General features: G+C 26.3%; 1 protein-coding gene across 1 annotated transcript in view; it reads right to left on the bottom strand.

Annotated features, from left to right (window-relative positions):
• LOC107455864 (uncharacterized) overlaps positions 1-15,015 on the bottom strand; it is a 39,097-nt gene extending 24,082 nt beyond the window's left edge. Inside the window, exons 1-10 of the mRNA XM_016073586.4 lie at positions 14,140-15,015; positions 12,131-12,278; positions 9,822-9,939; positions 9,328-9,393; positions 8,714-8,779; positions 7,829-8,010; positions 6,471-6,547; positions 4,988-5,061; positions 2,679-2,836; positions 871-1,137 (exon numbers count right to left, since the gene is read on the bottom strand). Coding sequence (XP_015929072.1) covers positions 871-1,137; positions 2,679-2,836; positions 4,988-5,061; positions 6,471-6,547; positions 7,829-8,010; positions 8,714-8,779; positions 9,328-9,393; positions 9,822-9,939; positions 12,131-12,278; positions 14,140-14,449 — 1,466 coding nt within the window. The 5' untranslated portion in view covers positions 14,450-15,015. The remainder of the gene's footprint in view (positions 1-870; positions 1,138-2,678; positions 2,837-4,987; positions 5,062-6,470; positions 6,548-7,828; positions 8,011-8,713; positions 8,780-9,327; positions 9,394-9,821; positions 9,940-12,130; positions 12,279-14,139) is intronic.
• Between the last annotated feature and the right edge of the window lie 918 nt (positions 15,016-15,933).

The raw sequence follows: 15,933 nt of genomic DNA, 5'->3' as shown, positions 1-15,933 counted from the left end.
TCTGATTACTACTTAAATTACATGTTACAAACACATTAATAATGTTGGAAGGAAGTAAACCTTAAAATACAAGCAATGCAGAATTAAAATTTGAATTATTTTCAGTTTGATGTTTTGAGAAAACTAAAAAATTTTGCAAGGGACACTAACATTTTGTTAATCAATCTGAATTGAAAAGTTGAATGTAATAAAATCAAGAACCATGCATTTTAAATAAAAATTTAAATTCAAAACAAATAAAGCTATATTGCAATTTTATACAAAATATAAAAATATATTAAAAAGAATATAAAACAAATAAACTGAGTTGAAAAATTCTTTAGCACTAAAAATATAATAATGGAACTCTAATTGTATGAACTCTGGCCACCTATTTTCCCAATTCAACTATCTGGATCACTTAGATACTGTTAAACTCAATTTAAAAACACTTCAAAAGATCTAAACATTTGCCAAAATTTGGAAAAAAGATTTTTGCCAAATTTATAATCATTCTAGAAAAACAGGCAAAAATTATTATTGAAATATTTGGTGTTTCTTTTGCTCTATGACTACAATAGTTAAGACAGAATTTTAAGTTATTAAGCAAAATTCATTTGCAAAATAAAATGTAATTGCCAATTTCTTATCAAAATACAATTATATCCAAAAAAAGTACAACTACTAGTATAGAAAATTACATAAATTAATAGTAAGATCTAAAGTTAACTTGCTCCACATTGTTTAATAATCAAATAATTTGAATACTTATTCATTAATTACTTAATTTCCTGAGATCAGCTACCAAAAAGCGCAGAAAATTAAGAGTTCGATTATAATTCATATTAACAACATACATTAATTATCATTAAAATTGAATACAAATCATACATGTTTTCAGCAAGGAGAGTATCAAAATTTGTAGCTAAATTCTCATTAATTCCAAGTAGGTCTAAAGCATATGCGCCAGCACAGGCACATCCACTTCTTGTTTGTATTCCAAACATATCATTCAACAAGGCACAAACATAATTATGATGCAAATACATGCCAGACTTTTCATGGTAAATAACAAAAGAAAATATGGGTAATCTTTGAACATGGGTATATCCAAGAATTTGAAGCTCAGGGACATTCTCCCACTTTTTTAGAACCATACTGAAATAAAAAATAAAAAAGAATTAGTCTTTCAAAATAAATAAGCATCTTTATGCACGAAATTCAATTATCATAAATTTTGATTAACTAAATAATGTCTCACTTATTTTTAAGATCTAGTTCATTGAAAGGAATTGCATAAAATGAAATTTTATCACTTATCTTTATTTTATTTAAAATTTCGGAGCATTTTCCATTACGCTGATTTGTTTAATTTAAATTAAAGAAATTAAAAATAAGTGTATTTTTAATGCATAGACTAAGAGTTGGAAAATTAGCTACGGAGTAAAATATTTAACCTTGGTAATCTGAAGATGTTAAAGAGCTACAGTAACATCCCAGTTTCTCAGAACTGGAAAAATAAAAATCTACATGACAAGTATTCAATTATCTAAAGTTAAATAAACAATAATATGAATTTAACATTATATATACATAATACTTACTACATACATAAGCTTATTTGAAAACTTTTAATTGAAAATTTTTACTTGATAAGTCATTTTGGTTGACAAAAGATATTTCTGTAAGTTATCCATTTTATAAAAAAAGGAAAATACTTTAAATAAAGCATAATTTGCTTTATAGCTATTAAATTTTAAAGTAGAAATTACATTATTAACAGCAATTTTCACGAAAACATATAATTTTTAGTGGGACACTATATTAATACTTTGATGACAAAAATTTCAATTTCTAAACACAGCAGAAAATGAATTATTAGCACTTAAACATTAAACAGGAAGAAAATACATTTTGAAAAGGCAACAAAGACATGATTGAAGATTTTCAAAGATCAAAGTCTTTCCAAAGATGTCTACTAGAGCATATAGCCAGGAACAATGTATCACATGTCTAAAAACTTATTTTTGAATAATAAATTTTTTCAATGCTTAAAAGAATTTCCAAAATGAATGTCTACTCTAAAAGAATTAGTTGTAATAAGTTATGCTATTCTGAAATAGTTTATGTTAGAAAAATTAGGGATTTCACTTTGGAATGTTATCCTATCATCACACTGTTTTATTATCACATTGTTTTTAAAAAGAGTTTGTTGTAATAAGTTAAGCTATTTTTCAATAGTTGATGTTACTAAAAAAATGGTTTTGCTTTGGAATGTTTTCCTAATATCGTTGGCAATTAGGAATTGTATATTACAGTAGGCTTGCTATTAAGAAAAATATCATCTTAAAAATATTCAAAACCTTTTTGCATATTAAATTAAACTAGCATCAAAAAGTTAATTAAGTTTCCATATATTTCTATTATTATTTTATCTTGTTTGAATAGATATAGTATAAAATTTTGTAGACAAATTTAATAAAAGTTGTGTTTATGTAAATTAACTACCTTTCACATTGAGATGATAAAACTAATCTTATGGTAAAATAAGGGAAGCATAAGAACAGTCATATATTTCATATTGATATTTATTTGATATAATGATTGATAATATTGTACAATGCTTTTCAAAAGACCTAATAAATATGATGAATTTGAATAAACATAAAAAATGAACAAAATATGCAAATGTTAATTACTTGCAAATTTCTTTGTCTCTCTTTGATATGATATCTATTCCAACAGCATCTTTCAGTTGAAATGCCATGCCTGCTCGAATTGCACCAATGATAGAAGGAGTTCCACCTTCTTCTCTCATTTCAATATCTTTTAAATAGCGGTGACCATTTCGTGTAACCTGCAAAAATTTAAACATAAATAAAGTTAGAGTTATGATGAATAGAAATATTACTCAGATATAAATTGAGTAAAAAATAAATAATCAACAATAGGTTACAACTCTTTCTGTGACACAATTAATAAAAACTAATCAGCAATAAATTTTATTGCGGATTGAAAGTAAAAAAAATAATTAAAACTATTAGAAGCTTGTACTGATTAATTATAGCTTATGTTATTAATATAGAGGTATGCAAAAAGAATTTTATATAATATAGTTTTTATATTAAAATGTTATTTTTACAAATTATTTTTCACAATTATAACTGCACAGTTTTAAAGTTAAAAAATGCTAAAATTGTTTTTAAAATTGTAGAAATGTGTAAATATATTAATAAATATATTAACATAAATGTAAAAGAACACAGCTAAATCTTTCTTGTGAAATTTATTCAGAATGATTCTTAGATAAAAATGAAAAATATTAACATGATATTAAATACGTAAGAATGCCTCTTATTCTGTAAATATTTTTTAACATTTATATCGAAAATAGCAACATCTTGAACGCGCTAATGCCATATAACGTTTCTAAAAATACAATATATTCTAAGATCCAAAAAAACATTTGTTTCGAAGAAGGAAATGTCCAACATAGTTTTACAATTAATATCAAGTCAATTTAAGATTATCAAAATACTTAAAATCAAAATAAAACAAAATTAGTCTTTAACAAAAAATTAAATAAATAAATAATAAAATTTTTTATGCATGGAATACAATTATTTTCTATGCATGAAACATTTGCATGGAAAAAATTGTTCTATTCCATGCATAGAATATTTTTCATAAGGTGCAGATTTTTAATATAACACATCAATATGCTTGGAATGCTTCAGTATAATGTTTTGAATGCAAATATATATGTTTAAAGATAACATTTCCTTAAATTTGAAACTTTTCTAACTAAGCATTTCAAATTAAGCTACATACCTGAGCTAAAATGGTATGGGATTTTAAAAAATGAAAGTCCAATTTTCTGTATTCTTTTTTAATATTAATTATTTTGCTGTTCATACATTTATGAAAATGAAATCATTTTTAGGTAGTTCATTTTAATTTTAATATTCTTTTTTATTTTTCAACAGTTTCAAAAATGATCCTCATACAAAAAACAATTTTCTTTATCATTTATCCTTGCAGCTACTAGCCTTCAGACAAAAGATTTAATGCGTTTGAGAAGAAAGTTAAAGTATTTATTTTGTTATTCTTTTATTTTCAACGTATTTATTATGATAGACGTCAAATCTTTTCTAGCAGAAATAATGATATACATCACAGATTCGATTGTTTACTAACACTTTAATCTAAAAGAAAAATGTTTTACAAGAAAGTAAGGTTTTCATTCCAATGTCACAGGTAAGACTTGTATTTCAATTTAGTTTCCCCCTTGAACATATTCATGGAGGAAGCTATAGTTTCTCCCCCTGAAGAATTTTTTAATATTAAAAATACAAGTGAATAACTTGATAAACACTCAAACTTAGTACCATGCTCAGTTTTATTGCTATCTTATTGTAAAAAGTTATTAAATACAGGAAGAAAATATGCATCCGAAAAACAATCTTTATTAGAGCATGAAGGAAGCGTGGAATTAAGTATTTTATACCTTCATTTTTCACAGTAAATTTACCGTATTCTTGTTTCATACTTCCTTTATGAAGAGGTAATATTAATATAGATTTTTTTTAAATATTTCTTCTGCAAAGAAACCTTTAAAGTTATAAAACAGGCTGTTTAATTCTTCTTCAACTGTATCAAACAAACTCTTTCAAACTGAAAAATATGCACAAGTATTTGCATAAAAAAATAAGTTGGCATAAAAAATTCTGACACCCGATGCCTAAAAATTTTGATAATTACAAATTCGCTAGTTTTAAGCAACACAACAAAAAATATAATATTAACGTTTAAAATAATGAACCTTTTCCTTTGATATATATTAATTTATATTAAATAATGATAACTTTCAAGAAAAAAAAGGACTATATTTAAACTAGGACTTAAAAAATATTTTTGAAAGAATATAACATTAATCATTAGTATCTAAAATAATGAATTAGAATTTAAAAGAATTGATTAAGATTTTAAAAAAATTATAAGAACTTACAAAAAATATTGTTCCACCTCCAGGTTCACATGGAACTGAATTTGAAAAAAGATTTTTCTTTGCAACTAAAATACCTGTTGAAAAAAAATTAATTTTTAGTAAAATTACACAGAAGTTCATGATTGCTGATTAGCATAATGAGCCAATTATATAAAAGAATTGAATTTCAATCACAAGATTAAAAAATATAAATGACACTTTGATGTGTGTACAGAATACAGATACAGATTCTATGAGAGATACAGATTCTCACATTCATGTTTCATGAAGTCATATGAAAGCTTCAGAAAGATTTAATATCAGGACTTTTTGGAATGAGCTGTATTAAAATAAATATTTGTTCCAAAAGCAGGAATAAAACGATATTTTTCATTATATGGTAGGTTCATAATTATTTTAATTATTTTTCTCCTTAAATGTTAACAAGGCTTTATGTCAGGCCTCTCAACAGACCACTGAAAATTATTTACATCTGTATGCTGTATACCAAAGTTTGTCAAAAATTGAAACTTAGCTTGGATATAATGTAAGCATACTTGTGTATTAAGCATTATTATATGGTAGAACACATATATTTTTGATTGGGAAAAAATAAAGAGAGGTAACAAGCAGAATTGAAATTAATTACAGAATAACTTATTTTTTTTTTAGTACTTCATTAATATTTTAATTAATTCACAAATAATTTTAGTTTTGTACAATCAATATCATCCATAATTAGTTTTTCCAAAGAAATATAAATGAAAGAATAGGACCTAAGTAATAAAATAAGCAACAAATTAGTTACCATTATTATCAAGTTTCTTGAAATTAAGATCAATTATTATTATAATAAAAAAAAGTCTTCAGTCATATTCTTAACACAACCATAGTTAAAAACTAGGATATTGAAAATAAAACTTCATAAAATTGAAATAATAAAAGTTTGAAGCTACGTAATTTGATTTCTTCCGAATCAATGATTGAATACATATAAAAATTAGTGTTGAAATCAAGAAGTATATACAGCAGAAACTTGATTACTAAAATCTCTTTCTTCATTCACCAGGCAGAGTAATACATTTAGTTATTTGGAGGTTTAATTTATCAACTATTCAAAAATTTTGATTATATGAAGTACATTTGGTCCCTGTTACTTTGGATAATCAAGGTTGTACCATCAGGGCAAAAAATAAATATAGGTTTTGATGAATAATTTTTCGACTATTGAGTTTAAAATAATTAATTCCATAACATAAAACTGTTTAGAAATTAGAATCTTACAACAGTAATGAAATCATAATTAGTATAAAAAAAATTCTGAATAAAAAATTATAAAAAGTAAGTATACAATTAAAGTTGATTCTGGGTTAGTGCAAAATAAAACTTTCTGTCCACTAACAACATAATAAGAAACATATACTCATAATAGTTTGTACTTAAGCTATGGTTTAGTTTATGATATTAAAGATTTAGTATCAATTTTGAAAAATACTGTACAAACCCGGAGTATCTGGACCACCAACAAATTTATGAGGAGATATAAAAATGGCATCCTTGTAAGCAAGACCCTCATTTTGTCTGCAAATGTATAATAATAAATGTTAAAAAAGTGAGACTTTAACAAAGAAAAAAAAGAACAAATATGTTTATTAATAAGTAACCTAAAAATTAAGTTTCCTTCTTTTAACACATACATTGTCAGAGAAAAAGATATTCAAAAAGCATAGAGGGATTTGTGCAAATATTAGTATATAAACACAACAGTTCGATAAATTTCTTGTTGTTGCATTTTTTTAGTTAGGATGTGAAATATCAACATTTTAAAAACTATTAACCTTTTAAAAACAAATTACTGGGTTTATATGACAGATAAGAGAAATAAAATTTATGAATCATTTTTATTACATATGTTTCAGTTATAGTTTAATTTTACTTTAAATCATATTTGAAAGAAAATAATTAATTTAAATAACAGTTTTGCTTCCATTTTAATATCTGGAAAGATTTAGTAATTAAAATATGACTGCAATGGAGACTGTTTGCAAATATAATAAAACTGCAATCACACATCCAACATCCTTTCCTTAAAATAACCACCTGTAAAAGTAAATTGGGACATTATTAAATTTTTTGTTTAATCTATGGATGGTATTATTCCCCAAGAAAGAGATAAATCTCTTTCACTTTAGCGCTGAAATTTAATAATACTTAATCAGTTTTAGTGCATACATTTATCAGTTGCAACAGAATTTAGTTGCGTTCTATGTTCATTGTAGTTAACTTTAGTATTTGACCTAACTAATACAGGTCTGCAATTACTACATTTTTTGTAAAATATTTTATTGAATGGTAGACAATCAAAAACTAAAATTTCAGAATATTTGTTGATTTTTCCACCATTTCAAAAGCCTCACCTCGAAAGAACAAGAAAGTGATTTTTTATATGAACTTTTGAATCATTTACATGTAGTGGTATAGAAAATAGCTTTAAATCAAACTTACTTAACAACTGATCATACATTAAAACTGAAAATTTTCTATCACTAGAAAAACTTTTCCCAAAAAGCGTACAAAGTCCGCAACCATGCTAATAGCTAACAAGTGGAAAGTTAATAGCTTAAGAGTCACTTTGCTTGAATTCAACAAAAATAAACAATGAATGATTTTTTAACCTAATTAGAGCCATAATAATTTATTGTTGGCATTTTGTTCATTATTTTTAACATTCAGCTTTATGGAAGAAAACAGAAACAAGCTTACGTAATATAAGTTTTGACATAAAATTAATGTACTTATTATTAGTCATTCTACTGCAAAACAAATAGGTCTAGTATTGTTAAACAATTTGTCTTTATTTACCCGAAAACAATTGGATTCATGTTTATATCAACATAAGGTCCAGCAGCTGCATAGTCCCAAAATGATAAGGCACCATATCTATGAAGTAAAATAGCTATTTCTTTATCATCTACAACAATTCCGGTAACATTAGAAGCAGCCGTAAAAGTTCCTATTAGTTGATAACCTTGATTAGTATGTTTCTAAATATATAAAAAAAGAGAAGCTGTTTTAATATGTACAACAATTAATATTTGAATACATATCATAGTCAATATACAAAAGCTTATTTAACAAACGTAACTATCTTTAAAGTGAAATCTTAAAATACTTTCATATTAAGTACTTAATAATCTTTACCTTTATACTGCTTTATACTTTTTAAAATATATATTGGTATAGTTAATGACTAACAATTTAAATAAAGCAAGCATCACATTTTGCTATTAAAAATCTTAATTTACAATGTTTAAAAATGTAACTGTGTCACTTTAAGATAATTATTGTACAATTTTAATAACTCAAATTTAGATAGACCAATTAAAAACTAACAAAAATTAAATTTAACAATAAGCAAAAAAAATTTTCTAGGCAGTACTTCTTGCAGAAAAAAAAATTTCACCAAATTTCAATTTAATTAGTCTTTTATAAAGATTGGAAAAGTTAACTGCTATGTATACAATACAAATATATGCTATTTTACATTCAATTTATTTCATTAACAATTGCCTTTTATAGTAAAATTTTGCAAAATACTAAGCATATCAGATAATAAATAACATTTGAATTCAGTAAACACAGAAGTTTTTGATAATTTATATAAAACAAACTTTTCCAGTTATTTCCGTAAACTCAATAACTAAATGTATAAATGTGTAAAGTGAATAAAACAATGTTTATAAATACCTTCAATTCAGATTCTAAATGCTCAAGATCAACTAAGCCAGTGGCTGTCTCTTTAATTCTCACAATCTACAAGTAAAAAAAGCTTTCTAATTAAATATAGAAAGTAATAAATAGTAGTAAGGAAAATAATTTGCTACGAGCAAAAAAAAAAAAATGATTAATCACCAAAACTTATCACAAAAATATAAGGAATGCATGGATTTAACACAAATTACACCATAATTATCTTCTTTTACTAAATAATTATTTACATATAGCATATTTTCTAAATTTGCAATTAATTATGAAATTATTTTAATCATTGATTTACGCAACTTAATTTTTTAAGATAAGGAAAAAGCAATGAAAAGATGCATTATATATTAGTTCTCATTTCTGAGAATGCTTCTTCAAATAAAATTGCTTCTCTATATACAGCATGAGAGTAACTCGTGAAATTGTTGAAGAAGCATGAAGATTAATAGAGAGTTTTTTTACAACTAGACAGTCAGAGGAATAAACATTTCTTGGATTTCTGCAGAACATTTTAACTTAATTGTAAAAAATATATTTTTTTATTAAAAATGTTTCTTTTCAATACATCAATTTAATAAATATTCAGATAAGAAACATACTTTAGCATTAATTTCTCTCCAAGGCAATACATTTGAATTATGTTCATAAGGCCCAACAAACACCACCTATGAAAATAAAAACAAAAAGAGTTAAAAGTTAAAATGCATAGTTTTTTAAAAAAAATAGAAAAAACATTTGTGGTAAAAAATAAATTAAATTACAACTTAGTTAGAGAAGATTAATTACTTTTGACTTTAAAACAGTTTTAAATAATAACATGAATGTAAAAAAATAATATTAATCAAAATATTATAAATGCCTGATACGGAACTTGTCATACTGCATTTGATTTACAGTATGTTTCTGATTATGCAGGCAATAGAAACATTTTATAAAAACATCAATATCTATAAAGAGGGAAATTTATTAAAATAATAAAGAGATATAGATCTTCCAGATTTAGTACGAAATAATTTTTATAAAAAAAAGTGAACTACACAACTATAGAGTAAATGAATATTAAAGAAAGAGTTATAAAAATCAAATGACTTACTGTTGGAATGTTAATACTTAAGGCATGAATCAACTTGTTGACAGCACTTGTGCAACCATTTCCAGTCAAAATAACAGCATCATGTTCACTAGCATTTACAGATTTTCGAATAATATCCCTGGTAAAATAATTATGATAAATATTAATTTTCATCTAGTAATATAATGTTCAATAAATTACAATTAAAATAAATGTTATTTGTAATTCTGTCATTTTCTTAAACAAGTATCTTGAGCTATGTCCATTTTTTTCAATACACATTTTAAGCAATGATTATTTCAAAATAAAAAACACACCAGTGTTATACAAAGTAAGAGTTCTCTATTACTAAGATTTTTTTTTCTTTTCTTTTTTTTTAAAAAAAAGGGGGGGGGGGAGAAGAAACAGAAACTTTAGTAAAAATAAATTCACTATGTATCAAATATAAAAGATTTACATTTAGCAAAAAATTGAAAGAAGACGCAAGTTAAAAATAGCTACATACAATATTCTTTAACATTAAGGGATAAATCAAGTAAAATTATATTTTATTTTAGTTCCCTTAAAAATTTTAATTTAACAAGAAAAAGTTGTGTTCTGGAAATATGTAATATAACATTGAATACAATAATATTAAAAAAAATAATATACAATTTGACATTTAAAGAAAAAGAGTGAGATACAGAATGCATTAAAAAATTAATTGAAAAAATGCAAACTGATATTAAAAAATTATTTTATCTCATTATGGTTCATATTTACTTTGATACCTACTTGATAATAGAAGCAAAAGAAAATACAGCAAAAAGTGTAAAAAAGACAAAAACGATGAGTAAAGCATGTGAAAATACAGGGTGAGCCAGTCAAACCTGCAATTTTTGAAATGACTGTAAAAAATAAACAGATGGATATTTAAAAATTGTATTGTTACTATCTTAATCTCCATTAAAAAGCATTTAAGAAACAACATTCTCTGTTTACAAAAAACGCCAGTAAGATGGCGTCCTTCCTGATCGAGACATTCTTGCAGACGATTTCTGAAACTGCCCATCACATCACGGAGCATACGCTGAGGACCGATTGCTTCACCAATTGCTTCAAAGTTTTTCACCCACAATTTGATTGAATTAACAGGCGGCACTGGTCTATTTTGATTAATTTGAAAATTTGTCCGGTAACGACGCTGAGCGGCTGCATAACTACTACTTCGGTAAAACGCTTTCACAGCGAAAAAACGTTGTTGTTTAGACCACTGCTCCATAGCTACTGAAATGCTTAGTTGTGGGGGACACAATGGTAACCTTGGTAACTCTCTCCGCCCACTTCCACGGCTCCCCCGCCCTTTTCAAAAATGCAGGTTTGACTGGCTCACCCTGTACTTTTAGTAAGATACCGCCTTCTCATTAAATAATTTAATTTGCATTTCATAAAACTACAAAAAGGCTCCCACAACTTTAAATAACAATTTTTTGTGTTAAATTTTAATATATTAAAAGTAAATTTATTTTTACGTCTCACATGTATATAAAAAATTTATTATTTATCATCATCATCAAATTTTTAAACAAACAAATATATAATCAAAAGTGAACTAAAGAACTAAAATAATGCAGTGACAATATATTTTAATAATTAAAGATGGTAAAGAAGAGAATAAATAATTACATATTTCGAAAAGCTTTTAACTGAAAAATGTTGGTATATTTGTCTTAGCCAAAGGTTTTACTCAAATTTAAAGAAAATCCTATTACACAAACCCCTAACGAACAGGAAAAGAGGTAAACCCAGGCTGAGATGGCTGGATTTAGTTGAGACTGACTTCCTTACTCTAAAGGAGAAAAACTGGCGAACAAGTGTCAAAAGTAGAGAGAAGTGGATTCGAATTCAAGGGAAGGCACTGGCCCACCCTGGGCTGTCTAGCCAGATATGATGATGAAAGGTTTTCATTTGTACATTTAATAAAAGCTTTCAATAAATAGTTTTAAATTTTAAATATGGTATAAACGATTAAAGTATATCTTGTATTTGGCAACATTTGGATAAGACAAGTGTATCATGGATAGGTCAAAAATTTTCAGTTAACATACATAAAAGGGTTTAAACTGACTGATAAAAAAAAGGCAACATATGAAATCTGAATAAATTTTTAAAAGTGAAAAAAAAAATTTCTTCCATATTTCATAATTTTATACATCTACTGTTTTTTTTCACACAAATTCAGGTAAATATCCTTTCTCTCTCACAGGAAAGATTAAAATTATAAAATTTAAGATGATATCAATAAATAGCATTAGTACATACAAGCACACTAAATAAAAAAGAAAACTAACTTAGCTTCATGTCTGAAATATGTACTTTGTAGAGATGTTGCAGTTATTGTTGTGTGTGTATTACCATAAAACGGAAGAACATGATTACTAATGTATTCTTCAATAAACTTTACAGGCTGACCAGATGCTGCATAATCACAATATATAACTAGAAAATCAAGATATATATAAATGATAATCACACACAATTAAAAAGTTCTCATTGCTAACAGGGGTCTGTCCAGGCCAAATTTACTACCGTTTAGCGGTACCTTCACAAATTCAACTTTAATAAAAACGGTAGCAAAACAAAATACTTTTTTTTTAAATTTTATTTTTGTATCCCGTAAGAAACATTAAATCAATATCTTTACCATATTTTTGTGTTGATTTTTCAATATAATTTTTAATTTTCACAAATTATGTCTAAATTTTCATAAAATAGGTACCTCTCAGAAAAACCTAGACAGACCCCTGATAATAAACATTTATTATCAATTCCTAATTAATTTTACAAACAGCAGAGTTCTAGTCGTTCAAATTTCATTCCTCTTGATCACTTTTAAGAAAAGTGTGTAATTAGTGTTTACATTATAAAACTTCAAAATTCATAGATGTTAATATCTCAGAATACTGAGAAGTTACACACAGACACTAAATTAGTGGAAAACATTTCATTTGCATTAGATATTTTTCTTTCAGAATTTCTTTGTTGTTGTTTATAAATATAGACTAATTTTAATTATATACAAAGAAAATGTAAAATAGCTGTGATTCATATTCATAAAAAATTGTCTAAAAGCAAATCAAATAGGGTAATGACCTCAGATGGGACAAAATAACAAAATAAAGCATAGAAAAGATATACTAAATTATGTTTGTTAAATTATAATTGCTTTTTATAGTCATTTAACTAATTAAGAAGAAGAACACTTTTCCTATATTTATTTAATCAGTTCATCTAATATAGTTTTAAGCCCTTATATTTTTGTTTTTATAGTTACTAGGAGCAGTTAATTCATAATTTAACAGCAATTGTTTAATAAAATTTAAAAAAAAAATATAAGCTCAAAATATTTATAGATTTATCTTATTGTCATTCAAGTCATAAAATTCCATGTTAGTAAAAATCTTTTGATTACTATTCAACACAATTGTCACGCTTTAATTTTGGACTTCTGATAATCATTGTCTCTTCAGTGTTTTTTCTTCTTTTTCCCTTTAAATTAAAAATACACTAAAGTAATAAAGTAAATGAAAATAGAGATAGATAATGGAAGGAGTTAAAGAGGAAATGCAATCAAAGTTTCGTAAAATGTTAACGCTGAGGAATGTAACAACTGTTACATAAAATATGAATAAAATCAGCAATTACAGTTTTGATTTGAATGATTTTAGATGTGAAAGGTAAAATAAGTAAATCTCTAAGAAACCAGGAATAATTACACTATGAAGTTACATGAACATTTACACAAAATTATGAAGAAAAAAAAATTTCTACTTTGATTGTCACGATTTTAGTTGTGAATTTCTATCAGACTAACATGCACTGCATTTATGTTGAATGCTACACAAACAAATACTACACAGTTAAAAATAATAATGAAAAAAATCAATAATTACTATTTTGATTATAATGATTTAGTTTGTACAGTAAAGAAAAAATAATAAAAAATCTCTACTGTCGAACAATACACTCATATTCACAATGGGGATATTTCCATATCGTGATTTGTCATACCAAGTATAATTACCAAAAAGATTTTAAGCTAGCGATTTTTTTTAAAGGAAAAAACACATAGAAAGTGTTCAGCCCAGGGTGGCTACGAGTTTTACCTCAGGAGTTGGTCCTTTTTGTGATTTTTCCCCGCATGGGCCCCTACCCAAAAGTTTCCAAGTTTTAAAAATTATTCGGACACAAATCATGATAAGGAAATTTTCCCTTGACGTGATTGACAATGGATGAACATTAGCTAAGAAAGCTTGATACCATACTTTGAAAACATTTAAACTAAAATAAACAAATTTACCAGATCTCCAACCAAATGGTCCATCAAATTGCGCAGTTCGACTCGAAATATTGGAGTAAATTTCTTTAAGAAGCAGAGATCTCTCTTCAACTCCTAGGGATTCTGGTTGTTCAACGGTGGTGTAATCCTCAGGTAAGGAATAAAAAAGACGATTACCAGAGTTTTTCACTGCAGGTACGTGTTGAGCACTCAACTCAGCTCCATTTTCGATAGATTTCTCAATTTTGGTTACGATGTTTTCCATCATATTAGAAGAAAAACATCGAATGAATTTATTAGGCTTTAAAATCAACGATCGGATTCGTATCATATACTACAAGAAAAGCGAAGTTATTGTGATAAACCACAAAAATATCACATTGCAAGGTAAGAATTCGTGGAGAGATATTTCAGATGAGTTTAATATGAATCAAATTTAAATGTTTATGAATGAAATACCAATTATACACGTGTCTATTGATGATATGATTACTTTTTTTTTTAAACAGTGGTTGTCAACAAAAGTTGATATATGTCATTGATGGATTGATCTAAAAGAATAGCAACTGAGATTAATTAATAAGTTTTATACATTTTTTAAAAATTAGCTTATAGCTTTCCAAAATTGCATTAATATCAATTATAGAAGGCGCTGTAATCTCTAATAATTGAATCTCATAGAAGGGAACGAAATCTAAACTGATTTCTCTAGCAAGTTAAGAAAACTTAAACTTTCGAAAAACCTATTTAAGAAAGCTCAAGTGCATTTTAGGAAAGCTTAAAATTGATAGTGAAAACAGATTATAATACCCTTTTTAAAGAGTTGAGTTTTCTTCAGTTTGAAATTGACGAATGGATGGGTGATCGTGTAAAGCTAAGGGTGGCGGCGCTAGTGGTAAAATTGCTCTTTCTAGACTTCCGGGTTACTGCTTCCGATATATTTTTACGCCGCAGATTGAAAAAACGCGCCATCATATTATTGCATCATATCTTTTGCAGTATTTCACATGTACCGAGTTCTTTCTTTCAGCCTTTAAACTTCAGCATTATCATATTAATATTATAATCATTAGAATATTTTCTAATTAGGCTATCTTAAAAAGATATTTTTAAAGATATTTTTGGTAACATTTTATTCAAATGTAGCCAAATAAGGGATAAAATACAAAACATGGCAAACCTTAAGAATTATTTACAATGAGATATTAACTTTCCAAAATTTTTTTTGGCCTCACGACCTCTGAGAATCAAAACATTTCTGAAAGCTCTTATGAATGGTACAATTAAGTTTAGATTTGAACCCAAATTACAATAACAAAACTATATAGAATATTTGGCTTGTTCACACATCGCCTCGTAGTCATAACATAAGCGGAGGGATACACCGGAAATTTTCTAAATTTCTTCCGGTTTAAGGACGCTTGTTATTGTTTACATTAGATCACCCATCCATAGTCAATTTTTCATTTTGTGACGTATGCTTGATTTATTTATTAAAATTACATACATTTGCTGACTTGTGTGCTCAATATAGGCTTATAAGTCATTGTCAAGTAGAAAATACAGATAGAACAATTCAGAGAAAGACATCACAAAGAATACATCCAGGGTTACTGCGGGATTCGAACCCGCTACCTCCACGCTTAACAGAGCGTTTGGACCGGCGATACCGCTCGGCCAGGGAGGCCCCTGACGTATGCTCTGAATATAAATAAAAATTGGTTCTGAAGCTAGCGAGGATGCAACTTTAAAACTGCAATCAATAATGTAAAGTGAAAAAATTGAGCTTAAAACTGAAGAGGTTGCTATTCACCT

Source organism: Parasteatoda tepidariorum, chromosome 12, assembly GCF_982258835.1.
Source record: "Parasteatoda tepidariorum strain Cologne lab strain chromosome 12, Ptep-v5.0, whole genome shotgun sequence".
Taxonomy (NCBI): domain Eukaryota; kingdom Metazoa; phylum Arthropoda; class Arachnida; order Araneae; family Theridiidae; genus Parasteatoda; species Parasteatoda tepidariorum.
Note: the sequence above shows the minus strand (reverse complement) of the source record. Positions and strands in the feature narration are given on the sequence as shown.